The sequence below is a fragment of the Myotis nattereri genome (assembly GCF_964212035.1).
Source record: "Myotis nattereri genome assembly, chromosome: 18".
Classification (NCBI taxonomy): Eukaryota; Metazoa; Chordata; class Mammalia; order Chiroptera; family Vespertilionidae; genus Myotis; species Myotis nattereri.
Window position 1 is genome coordinate 33,292,956 of NC_138093.1, and position 13,681 is coordinate 33,306,636.

Consider the following 13,681-nt stretch of genomic DNA (forward strand, 5'->3'; position numbering starts at 1 on the left):
TGGATCTCATGATGTTGCCAGGAAATCAAGGCCCACCTAGATGTGATGTAACTTCCTGTTATTCAAGTATAAATAAATCTGCTTGCGGTGCTGAGGCTCTCTCTGTCTGTCCCTCGAATCAGAGGGCAGATGCCACACCCGGCCCAAGCTTCTATTCTATTTTTGTGTCCGTCTTTTCATTTTTCTTTAATCCCAAAAGCACCTCCTACTTAAACGAACTGGTTCATGTCTCTCTCTCCATGCGGGATGCGGAGAAGAGACCCCAGCCCGGCATAAAAATATAGTTAGACTGACCACATGCATTTTCTACCTGTGTAGGTCAGAACTATCTGATATTGGCACTGTCATATGGTTCAACCTAAAATTATTATAATAATGTATAGATTTTCCTGAACCTGGTACCTGGGGTAACTATTAATTACTCTGTACACTATAATCATTTTTGTGTGTGTATATGTATATATATATGTATGTATATAAATGTATGCATATATGTATATATAATATATAATGTATATATAGTATATAACATACACTGTATATACACTAATACATATTTAATGTAGATATTATCATAAAATCCCACTAAGAACATAAGCTCCTTGAGGCTATAATTGTGTCTGCCTTACCACCCCTATATTACAAACACCTGGAATGGGTCCTAGTCTATGGTAAGTTTTGGATAAATGTATGTTGAATATATTGTTATTTCTATGGGACAGGTATTTTTTTGCCTATGAGACAGGCCTTATAACCCAATCTTCTGACAAAGAAACGTAAGCTTAATGGTTGAATGGGTTGCCCAAGTTCACCCAGCCAGTAGAAACGGAATGTACTGAAAATATAGCCTCTCCTCCTACCGTTGATGTGAGGATAACCAGGCCCAGGGGGCAACATGAAGATTAAGGTGAGTTGTGGCAGAATGGAAACTTCCATCTAAGTCTCTTGATTTTTAATTCATTACTCTGTGCATTAAACTTTGTTTCTTCAGGGACAAGAGGACCTAGAAGAGCAGTGGGAATGGGGGTGCCAGGAAACAGGGCTCCTCGTTCTATTTCAGGGCCTACTTAAAAGAGTCCCAACAGTCTGTTCAGTGAGAAGAGACTACGCATCTCATCTGTCTGAGAACCTCTGAAATTCACACTGAATCTACAATAATAGGAAGAACCTAGCACTTTCCATCATCCTCCCAGGAATCCGGTGTGGGGAGCCGATATAGGATTAAGCCTCGGACTGACCTGTTGGCAAAGTCACAAACAAGTCCCAGCTTAGAGGGCACAGTCCTCTTAAGCATAATTAGGCTTGACCTTATGACGCTCCCTAGATCTTACCTGGGAAGCTAATGGGCTGAGGAAAGTGCAACAAGAACAAAAACAAGTGAAACTCACAAGAACAGTGTAAACAAGTGAAACTCACAAGAACAGTGTAACTTTGGTAACCACTACCTTGTTTACCTCTGACTATAAAATAAAGGCTCAGTTTGCCTCGGGATCTTTCTCTGTGGCCTCAGCCAGGCACAGGAAGATCCACGGAGACTAAGGAAAGCTAGAGAGTTCTGAATGCTGTCTCCGTGTAAAACATTCTTCCCCGACTCCGTCCACACCTTTGGGAACCCCTGGGCCACCGGGGCTGGACCCCAGCAATCCGGAATCACTGGGGTGATTCTATCCTATCATAAGCACCCATCTGCTAAGCAGGGCACTTTTGGGCAGTGATGGAGTCCATGAAGCAAACAATGAGTTGTTGCAACCTGTCCTCAAGTCCTGAAATCAGAAGGTTTTCAAACTTCCCAATATAATGGAATTCACTGCCTTCTTGGACAATTAATTTTAATCACATCATGTCTAAGAACCAGTTCATTCAGCACTGCAAATGATTAGCGGAAATGGCGTTGCCCTGCCAGTGTGGCTCAGTGCTTGAGCATCAACCCAGGAACCAGGAGGTCACAGTTTGACTCGGATCAGAGCGCAGGCCCAGGTTGTGTGTGGGCTCGATCCCCAGTAGGCGGCGTGCAGGAGGCAGCCAATCAATGATTCTCTCTCATCATGGATGTTTTATTTTTCTCTCCCTCTCTCTCTCCCTCTCTGAAATCAATAAAAACACATTTTTCAAGGTATATGGAACATATAAAACAATCTCTAATTTTTAAAAAAATGGTGTTACTATTTAATAATTCTCAACTTTTCTAATCTTATTTCCCAGAAACACTGTTGTGGGAACTAGCCAGTGAGACAAAGCAAAAGGCACCGGCCAGGCCAACAGAGCTTTCCTCTAGGTCTGCACCCCCACGAGGCCCTGGGCCAAGTCCCTGCTGGGGGCGCTTGCTCTTCTGTGCAGCCAGCCAGGCTCCAGGCAGCTCCCTGACTCTCCCTGCTGCTCAGACACCCCTCCGACAGGCTCTCCTGCAGTCTGTCCTCCCTCTGTCACAGACTCTTCCCAGTGGAGGACTGTCCCTTGACCCTATCCAAATCTTGCTTCGCTCATGCCAGCAGGATCCCTGGCACACGAATCGCTTGGCCTTCCCCAGGCAGCTGTGAACGAATATCTGCCTGTGAGTGGCAGAAGCAAACCCTGTGAGTGGCAGAAGCAAACGGCTCAAATGAGATGGGGGGGGGGGGGGGGGATGTGGCCGGGGCAGAGAAATAAGGGTGCATTTCGTGAGCACACGAAGCTAACTTTAGGAAGTGGGGTTTCAAAACTGGGGGTCAGCCTATCACCAGTGCCAGGTAATTATAGAGATAAGCTGGGCAGAGGAGAAAGGAGAGTCCCTTCTTAGGAAATAAACTCGGCTTCCTCACCGGGGCATTGTGGGGCAGGAAACAGTTGTCTAGAAACCAAGGAAACCCGGTCACTCCTTTTTCCCCACGGCAAGTCCTGAGCTCGCAGTTCAGCGTCTTCCCCGTCTGCATGGAGGGCATCATCGTTGCTGGCATCTGAGCTGCCTGCCAGTTGCATCACTTTGCAGGGAAACCCTGGCATCCTCCTTCTGAGGAGGAAGAACCTCGCTCACTGGGAGCCTTGCCTGGCAGCCCTGCCACCTCCCTGCAGGGCAGGATGGGTGGAGCAGCCAGACTATCAGGAGTGTACTTTTCGAACTTTTCGGTTCCCCCGTGCTCAAAGCCAACAGAATGAGTGACGTCATTTCCTTTTCCAGCGTTTTTTCCATCTTGCTCTGTTTAACCGGCTCAACTCGCTGTCATTCTTTCTCCAGAGAATTCCTGTAACTTAGCGGAGTCCCCAGAATTGGCCACTTCCTCCCGCTCCAGCTGCAGAGTGGGAGCCCCTGGAAAATCCTCTCCCAGACATGGAACAAAAGTCTGGGAACAAAACTCCAGCCTTAGCCTTGATTGAGCACTTTCCTCACCTGGGAAGATGGGGATATAGGCAATTCCTTTCCTTTTAATTCCACAAACAAGCAAGGAGAGTCTCCGTGTGCCCGCACTGAACAAAATGGCCCAAAAGTACCAAAGTGGACAAGACATGGCGCTTGGGACCTCAGAGCATCATAGGGGAACAGACCCTCTAACGCAGGGGTTCTTAGCCTGGGAAAGGGGAATGGGGAAAAAAACATCCTTTTCTGCTTTTTCCACTAACGTCTGTTCAAAGCATTTCCTTCCATCATGAGGCTGGGAAACAAACATAAATCGCAATAGTATTCGCAGCACCTGTGAACCTGTCCCTGCTAGAAATACAGCTATTTCCTATCCTATTCCAGCTGCTTCAGACACCCCAAAATATCATTATGTTCCTCACAACTTAGACATGTCAGTAGTATATAGGCCCACTGCTGTCTTTCTTTCTCCAGAGAATTCCGGTAACATAGCAGGGTCCCCCAAACTGGCACACGGAGAGGTTAAATAACTTACCTGAAGTCGCACAGCTCAGCAGCAGCAAAGCCAGGGGCTTCCAATCCAGGCAACCTGGTGCCAGAATGAACTACAACAAGCATGTCAAACTCGCGGCCTGCGGGCCACATGCCTCGTTTATTTGGCCTATGTTAGCCTTTGAGTTTGACATGCTGGACCTACAGTGTCGACAACAATGTATACATGTTGACGCTCAGAATGCGCCAGGCACTGAGGTGAAAACATTGCTCGCGCCTTCTCCTTTACTCCTCACAATAAGGTAAAGGCCGCCCAATTAAATGGATGAAGAAGTGTGAAGCTTAGTAAGTTTCAACGACACACCTAGAGTCATACAGCTCTAGTTATGGAACTGGGATTTGTGAAATTAAACAAGGAAGTCATTAGACTGAGGTGAGACTAATGCCATGGCAGCCTGATAAGCAATCTATAACCTAAGCCTGGAAATGCCTCAAGTCATGAAATCAAGGGCAGCCAGTCCCTGACAGCCACTCGGGCTTTAAGCTGTAGCCAGTCAATTTCCTTTCTTGGCTTCTGCACCTTCTCTCTCTGAGTCTTTCTCCTGGATCCTGTGGGCAGAGCGCTCCTTCTGGTCCGGCACTGCCTGATTCCAATAAACACTGATTTGCTCAAATAAACTTGTAAAGTTTTTGATGTGCCTCCGTTTACCTTTAATAATTCCAAACTCAGAGAGTCCTACTCCAAAGCCTGGGTCCTCCATCAGGATGCAATGCGGCCTGCTCATCTTGCATGCGTGATGGGAGTTTGGGAGAGGAGGAGCCTTACTGGCGGAAGGGGCTGTGCCTGCATGAAGGGCGGGTTGTTACAAGGATGGCTGTAGAGGAGGAGGAGGGGAGAGGAGAGAGAAGGCGAGGAAGGGGGAGAGGGGGGAAGGAGAAAAAAAGGCGGGGGAGGGAGGAAGGATTATCTCTTATTATCTGCCTACCTCACTTTACCCACTTCCCTTGCCTACCTGTCCTTTCCCTCCGTCCAGAATTGAAGAATGTGTCCTGACTCTGGTTGTCCACGGAGTTGTGTTTTTGGTGGTGTTTCTTGTTTGTTTGTTTGTTTGTTTTTATTTATTTCAGAGAGGAAAGGAGAGGGAGAATAGAAACATCAATGATGAGAGAGAAGCATTGATTGGCTGCCTCCTGCATGCCGTTAGGCTGTCCCCTACTGGGGATCCATCCCGCAACCCAGGCATGTGCCCTGACCAGGAATCGATCTGTGACCTCCTGGTTCAGAGGTCCACACTCAACCACTGGTGTTGTTGTTTCTTGTTTTTGTTTTCACAGAGTTGGTGCTTAATAAATACCTGCTAAGGAGCCAAGTATAAAATTCTTTCCCAAACCATTTCTTCTCCAACCTCCATCAGCTCCTAGCAGCACCCTTGAGAAATCTAGGGCTCACCTTTAACCACCAAGGTGCAGGGGGAGGGAGCCCATAGCTCGTGCAGGACTGTGCCAGGCACTCAGAGGTGACCTGCCCCCATCAATTCAGGACAGAAGCTCTTTACACTACACCAGGCAGCCTCCCCCTGCTGGGGTTACTGTGGGGGGCATATGGTTGAGGGGCTTCCCCTCACTTGGTGCTCACAGAATCGCATTGAGACTGGTGTGTTATCTCCATTCTACAGAGGAGGACCCGGAAACTTAGAGACATACGTAATTTGCTCAAAGTCAATAGGATTGGAACCAAGCTGCTCTGACTTCAGGAATCCTGCCCTGTCCACTAAAGCACACTCTGTGAAATCTCCTTCTCAGGTAGAATAAGAAAGGATGCTTCGGCCAACCAGTCACAGTAGAGATACCGACCCAGAAAGGCGAGTATAAAGTGCTTATTTCAGCAACTGGCACATGACAGATGCTCAGTAAGTGTCAGCTGTCATTGTCCTTAACCATCTGAGGAGGGTGCATCTAGAAGTTGGTGCCCATTTTGTCCTCTCTCCACTGTAGCCTGGGCCCAAACTCCTCTACCCAGGATACCCCAGCTTTGTCACCATGACAACCATCCCTCTGTCAGAAACACTCTTCTCTAGCCTGACATATACACCCTTTGAGACTTAGGGTCAGAGAAGATGTTTCTAGGTTGAGAGCAGTAAGAAAGAGAGGACAGAGAGACAAAGACAAAGTCAGGCAGAAAGAAAAGGCAATGACACAGAGAAAGAGGAGGAAAAGCAGAGTGATGTCCAGGAGTCGGTGGTCAGAAGCCCTCCATCCATCTTCCCGATCCTTATGCAGAGGACAGGGTGCTGGATGGAGGCTTTAGAGACCCAGTTTGGAACCCTTCTCCCGTCTCATCCCTCTCTCGGCCTCGTTATGTTCTTTAAGGCCCCATTCATTTCTAATGGCTGCCATATATGATTCCTTAACTGACCCCCCCCCACCCCAATCAGAAGATACTTTCAGTAATTGATTAAAAAAACAGAGTTTATTAAGAAAAATCAGTCAGTACAATATGCACTACAGGATATCGCTCAGCTCACATCACAGACATGGGATAAACAAGCTCACAATAAATTAGGGGGAAGCCAGCCCTTTTCCTCCAGGATGGCCCATGATACCTTTCAAAGGAACATATTTCATTATAAATATGACAGTAGATTAGTAGGTTATTTCAGGTGGGGTCAGACAGCCTGGGACTCCCGGCTACAGGGTGAGATCCGTCCAAACCTTGATTTTGCCCTACAATCCCTCAGCCCCAGAGGAGAGAATTCCAAATCTGCAGAGAAGTTGCTTCAAAATCATGCTCATTTGCATTGAAATGGGATCATCCCCATCTCCCTGCCCTTCAATGTAGGCCAAGCATGTCAAACTCAAAGGTTACCACAGGCCAAATAGACGAGGCATGAGGCCCCCAGGCCACAAGTTTGACATGCTTGAGGCTGTCTCCTGGAAACCTCCCAAGCTGTTCACTTGGGCAACCAGATTCTCTGTGTCAGGCGGCAGGAGTTCCTTGATGATTCTTGTCGATCCAGGCCAGGAAGACGTCCAGCTCTCCCAGAGACTTGAGGGCAGCAGACCTGACCTCCAGCTGGAAGCAGGGAGACCATGAGAACATGCCTTTCAGACCCTATAATCATTTCAAACCATTATCCCCATGTTCTGGTCCCCACGAGGTTTTATTTTAGTTCATCCATTATATTTGCAGAGTATACAGACCCCAAATAATTTTCCCAACAGGCAACCCAAATTGTTTGCCACAAACAAGCAGTTAAATCATCTCAGAAACTTATCAAAATTAAAAATTCTTCATTCTTTGCCCCTTGTTTTTCTTTTTCCTGTTTTTTAAGTAGATATCTTTATTGATTTCAGAGAGGAAGGGAGAGGGAGAGAGAGAAACATCAATGAGGAAAGAGAGACACTGATAGGCTGCCTCCTGCACGCCCCACACTTGGGATCGCGCCCACACCTGGGCATGTGCCCTGACCAGGAATCGAATTGTGAGTTCCTATATCATAGGTTGAAGCTCAACCACTGAGTCCTGCTAGCCAGGCTTTTTCCTGTTTTTCACAGGGGGAAAAAAAATGCCTTTCTGGACAGTTCTTTTGCTTATTTTCTTTTTCAAATTAGCTTTAAGAGGTCTCGATCCCGGGGTGCTATGCAGTGAGTAAGGAGAGCTTGTTTTCCCTATTGGACATATGAAAGCACCAAAGTCCCTAAGAATCAGTGTCCTACCCAAAGTCACACAACCGGTAGTAGGACTAGAACCCAAGTCTCCTGACCTCCTCCATCTCCTCTTCAGCAGACTAAAAGTATGTCCTAAAGAGCCAGAAGGCATGGGATCGAGTCCTACCTTCACCACTTCGTTGCAATATAAACTTAGTTAAGTTTCTTAACCTGTTTGTGCCTCAGTTTCCTAATTTGTCAAATGCCGATAATACCTGTTTATACCTGTACTGAGCTTAGAACAATACTTGGCTCATAATAAGAACAATAGGACTCTTAGCCATTGTTATAACATTATCCTATGGGCCTCTCCATAAGGAACCAGAGCTCTAACAGGTCTCCCCACCTCCTTGCTATTCCAATGACTAGCATCTCTAGAGAGTGTGGTTGAAATGCAGAATCTCGGGCCTCATTCCAGACCAATGGAGCCAGAATCTGCATTTTCACAAAAATCTCCAAATGATGCACATAAGAAGCATCGCTTCCACCTCCACCTGTGTATGAGCAGGGTGCTCTTCTGCACCACACAGAATGCTCATGACCGTTCCTGGCCACACTGACACCTGGCGGGTAACATGCTTCATGCATAACAGCTTCCAATTCACTGGAGATCTTGCTTCCTCTGGATCACCCCCATCTTAAGAATATGTGCTTTCCCCCAAAACTTAACACGGGTTAGATCTGATATGTGAGGGCGTAAGAAGACAGGGGAGGGATGTGGGGGAGGGGAGCCCAGGACCTTAGCAAATCAGGTCAGACCAACACTCTCTTTGCAGCCACACACAGCTCGGGAGACCTGCGATAAATACTTGCTGGTGAGTGGATGAGTGTGAGTGGAGTGGAGGCAGAGGGTGGTGCACGCCCACTTGTCATCCCCATCGTCCCCGTCTTCTTCCTCGCCCTCACCTGATTGTAGTTGTCATGGATGATTCTGGTTGCATTGGCGGCTTCCTGCCCGCAGTGACACAGCCTCTGCTCCTGCTGATAAAATGGAGGCAGCACCCATGAGAGAACCTTCCCATCCTGGCCCACCCTTTCAACCGCCTCCCCTCCTAGAGTGATGTTTCTCCTTCTGCCCAAGGTGAGCGCCAGGTAAATAAACTCAGTGTGGAGCAGCAGGGGAGCTAGGCCTGTTTGTAGAGTCATCCTGTGTTTGACCAGAGCTTTGGCTTCCTCTGGGTTGACAGACTGGAAGAGTCAGGAGAGTAGGTGCCAAATCCGTCTTATCCCTACTCTGGCACACAAGGCAGGCACCCAGTAGATATTTGTTGGGCTCGTGAATTAAATAATTGATTCGATGAATCTTCTGTAAGTGGGACAGGGGTCATGATCCCTAAGTTTTAGACTCTGACACACAGAGGTGAAGTAACCTGCCGCCAATCACGCAGGAAACCCTTGGCGGGGATGGGGCTACAGCCCAGGGTTTCTGCTGTCCGACGTTTTCGTTGGTTTGTTTGAGTTTGAGTTTGGTTTTATTTCTGATGTTTGATTTTAATAGATAATAATGAATTACAGGGGATCCTTAGGGGAAGGCTATACTGGGGACCTACCCAGAGGTTATGAAAACCCCGAAGGGCCAGAAACAAAGACAGCAGGGGGGTGCCTAGGATAAGCCTGGAATACCCCTCTCACAGGCCAGTCCTGGGGTCACCTAAGTGATACTTTGACATAAGTGGTCACCCCAGGAGGACTCTCCTTAAGGAAACTCGGGTCTGGTAAGGTGTTGGCAGGGAGGAAGCCTGGGCAAGGAGTGACCACTGGAAGAGGCTCCTGACAGGTCTCCCCATGGCAGATGAGGAAGGGGATGTCCTTTGCCTTAGGGAACCACGTGAGAAGGCGACTGGGGCCAGCACATCCCGGGCTCTCCCCAGCAGACAGCGCGCAGATGCTGGGAGTTCTGATGTGGGGACTCACGCATTGCTGCAGAACCTTCTGCATGTAGAGGAAAGAGTTGGCGATGCTGCTGATTTTTCTCAGGATCTGGGGGCTCAGCTCCTGGTGGTCCTTGAACACCCTGTCCACGTAAAACGCCAGGAGGTTCTTGGTCACACAGCACACATCTAAGGGCTACAGATATGAATTAGAGAAAGCCCAGGGCATCCACGGGCTACAGCTACGAATCAGAGAAGTCCAGGGTCCTCTCTTCTTTATTATCTTGGAGACCAACGTGGCCTATTTGATTGAATAGGAGCAGCAAGGACCAAAATAACTAAAAGTTATTTTTTTAAATTCATATTGGTTTCAGAGTGTCCATCCCTTGGTACACTGAAGCTACTTATGATGAAGGCACTGAGGAGAGATTGTGGTTCACCCCCTCTTTGTATAGGGTCAGGAGATATATTCATAAGGGATGGAGCCCAGTCAGAGACTAGATTCTCTGTACAGCATCCCCAACAGGCCACCACTCAGTTCTGTTTAGACCCCTCCAGGAACCAGGCATCTGCCTTTTGAAAGCATCCATGTCTGGGCAGCTTTCCTGAAAAGCACTTCCTTACATTGTGCAGAAGAAGTCTGCCCCTCTGTAACGTCTCCTTTCAGACAATGGCTGTTGCTTGCCAGGCATATGCTGGGCACATATTCCTTCTATCACAATGGCATTCCTTCTATTGCAATGCTCTGCTCTCCTCCAGTCTGTCCTTTCTAAACCGCAGGGATCATTTGATGGGACTGGGATATGCAAGAATGGAAACTGACCGCTGTGGCAATGCTGCATCTGGGCAGGTCCGCAGCTGGCAGAGGGCAGATCTCTCTAAGGAAGGGCTCCTGAACTCCCAGAGCACAGCTCAGAGCAGCTGGCCAGGCTGAGTTTCCTTCTAGCAGCCTGAGATCAGTGAGTTACTCTGCAGGAGACTTATAGCTCTGAGTTTGAGGAGGGAGGGATCTACAGCAGAGATAGAGCCTTCATCTTCATTAGCATTAATGCAGCAAAACCTCCTTGGCCCCAGGGGTAGCTTTTCCTGGATGGTAAACTCTACTTGCCACACACACACAAAATGCTTCTCTTCCAGCACCCCTGCCAGTTCCCTTAACCGAAGGGGCTAAAGTGGCACCTCTCCGTTATCAGGGAGGAAAAGAGGGAGACAGAAATGTGATAAAGCCCGGCCGGCATGGCTCAGTGGTTGAGCATGGACCTATGAACCAGAAGGGCATGGTTCGATTCCCGGTCAGGGCCTATGCCTGGGTTGTGGGCTCAATCCCCAGTTTGGAGAGTGCAGGAGGCAGCCTCTCGATGATTCTCTCTCCCTCTCCCTTCCTCTCTGAAATCAATAAAAATTTAAAAATTAACACACAAAAAATGTGATAAAGACCTGAATCCTCATGGACCCTTTTCTCACATCCCATCAGCTATTTCTAGACCTTGATAGAAGAATGTGGAGACAGAGGCATGAGACGTGGGGCTCTATTCCTGGCCCACGTGGAACTTGTCATTCTCCCTCGCAAGGTATCAATTTGGTCATTTGAAAATTGTGGTTTCGGAATAGGTAATCTTTAGGGTCATTTCCAGCTGTGATATCTAATGAGTTTCTTGTACAGCTGGCTGGAATAGTAGTCAGTAAAAGGCTGCACATCTGTTACCACAAATAAATCAGCCCCAGTACTGACTGGAAGAATTATCCGGTGCAGAGAAGCCCGAGGAGAAATAGTAAATCATTGCAGATATAATGTATCCTCTGCCACATACATACTGAAAAAATAAAAAGATCTTTCTAGAATTCTTACAAGGACTGAAGGAACTCACTTTTAAAGGCATTTCTCAGTGACCCCTTCTGTAAAGTGAATGATCACCTCAAAAGCCAACTGTCTTGTAAGACAGTCTCATCAGCTCTGGTCTGGACCATTGGACGGGACTCACGGGCTTTCGGGCCTCGGGCTGTCCATTGCAAAGAACCCCCTCAGACCACCTTCCTACAAGTTTTGTGGTCATACAGCCTTTGGCTCAGAAACCTACAGGGACTCCTGTTGCCTCTGTTATAAGCCCGAGGCTTAGCCTGTCATGGAAGGTTCTTGGGAAAATGACTCCAGTGTATTTTTCCACCTTATCCTCTTTCTCTCGCCTTCATGTCCCTTGCGCTACAAGTCTGGTTGCCTTAATGTCCCCTGACACACCCATCGATCTTGTACACCCGTTCTCCCATGCAGCCCAAAACCCTTCCTTCCTTTTATCCACTAACCCGCGGCCTACTCAGCCTGTAGGTCACTGCTCCTTTTCCCGGCTTCCCCATGAAAGCTTCCAGAATCACCCTAAGCCGCAGACATCCTGCCCCCTTTGAGCACGTGGTCCCTCACTCACTCTCTGGGTAAGTGGCGCTTCTTTAACTCCTTCCAGGGGCTTCTTTTTTTTTTTTTAAACTAAATGTATTGGGGTAACAATGGTTAATGACATTATATAAATGTCAGGTGTCCAACTGTAGAATATGACACCTGTGTGCTCACCATCCAAGACCGAGCTCATTCCGTCACCATACATTTGACCCCCCTCTACCCTCTTTGTCCTCCCCCACCCCCCCCCACCCCCTCTGGTAACCGCTACTCCGTGGGTTTATATCTATGGGGATATAAAACAAAAAGCAACAAACAAACCTCACAGATACAGACAACAGAATGGTAGCTCCCCAGGGTTCAGAGTGCCTGAGTCATGAGTGTGCCCTAATGTCTCTGGTGATTTATAAGAAGCTGGGAGCACTTAGAGGGCACACGAGATTAGGAAAGAGACGGGGGCGCGGTGAGGACTTCTTTCTCAGCCCAGGGCCGCTTCACCGTACAAATAACAACACAGGCAAGAGCAGACACAGGCCATACCTTGATGCTGTGCAGGGTCCCCGATGTGGACAGGATGGTGACATTTGGGAAGGTGTCCTTAGCTTGCTGGGGAGAAAAACATAAGAACGAACGCACGTGAGGAGCATCCCACGTCTTCCGGAGACACGAACAAACAATGAGCAGGTACTTGTTCTTCATGTTTGGATGTAAGGTCGGGCACGCGCCCTTGCCCACTCCTGCACCCAGAGCCCGTACTCACGATGGTTCCTTTGATTTGTTGGAAGCTCTCTCCTATGTGGCGCATGTCCATGGCAATCAGACATCTCCTGAGACCCCGGGCGTGCGCTGCGCTCAGGAGGAACACTGTGCCCAGGAACCAGAGGGAAGCCCGCTGTGCCTTCATGTCCTGCAGGGGGGGTGAAGTCAGCTGCCCGGCCCGAGTGCAGAGGGCGAGAGAGACCCTGGTGAGCTCCCCCTTGGACGTCACAGGGAGGCCAGGCAGCCGCCAAGAGAACAGACTCACCGCCCCGGCCTGTGGAGTCCAGAGGCATGTGTCTCCTCCCCTGGCTTTCCTGACTCAGTTGAGTGAGCCCTCCTCCTACCCCCATGCTCCCCCGGCCACCCTAGGAAGCACAATACAGTGAGCTCTCTCTCTCAAGTCCCAGGGATGGTGACTGTGAGCGCATATCACTCTGTTATGACTCAACACAGCTCACTTTGAAAAGCATTGTTTTTAATCAATTAAATAGGAAAAACAGGGTTGTAATATGTCCTAGGAATTAGGCAACAGATCTAAAAAACCATAAGAGCACATTTATGTGGTTTCTTTTATTTGCCCCCAAAATAGGCGACACCCTTTTATTATCTGCTTAAAATCGTTATTTGACGCCAGCTATGAAGATGTCACCCCTGGGGAAAGATGGGAAAGAAAGAAGCAAGCTGTCTCCTAATAACTAATTAGCCACAGGGAAGGGGGGGGGGGGAAGCTGCCCCTGCCTCCCCTCTGTCCCCCACTGCGCCAGGGATGTGAGGGCCATGTTTGAGCTGGCCAGTCCCTAGGCAGGGCCAGACCCTGAGATGCCTTCTCACCCTTCAGCACCGTCTTTCTCTGCCTTTCTCATGTAACCACTTCCAGCTGGTGTGTGACAGCGGAGGAGAGGGAGGCACCCAAATCGGAAGGCAATTAAGGGGCTGCCGAGCACCCCACCTCCTGCCTTTAGTGATAGTGGCTCTAACTGAAAGCACAGACATTGGTTCCAGAGTGTGAGCCGCAGCTGTTCCCATACCCGACCACCACTCCACAGATCTTCCTTTGGGAGTCCCACGCTCTTTTCAGGAAAGCCAAGAAACAGCAAATCCTGTTTAGAGAGCCATTCGCCTTATCTCTCC

At 48.6% G+C, this 13,681-nt stretch overlaps 1 protein-coding gene across 1 annotated transcript; it reads right to left on the bottom strand.

The window, feature by feature from the left end:
• Positions 1-6,800: 6,800 nt before the first annotated feature.
• On the bottom strand, positions 6,801-12,695 carry IL19 (interleukin 19; the record flags this gene model as incomplete). Its single annotated transcript, XM_081112927.1, has 5 exons — positions 6,801-6,896; positions 8,438-8,512; positions 9,446-9,598; positions 12,332-12,397; positions 12,552-12,695. 5 exons carry the CDS (start codon positions 12,693-12,695, stop codon positions 6,801-6,803), a joined length of 534 nt encoding a protein of 177 aa, XP_080969053.1.
• Positions 12,696-13,681: the final 986 nt, after the last annotated feature.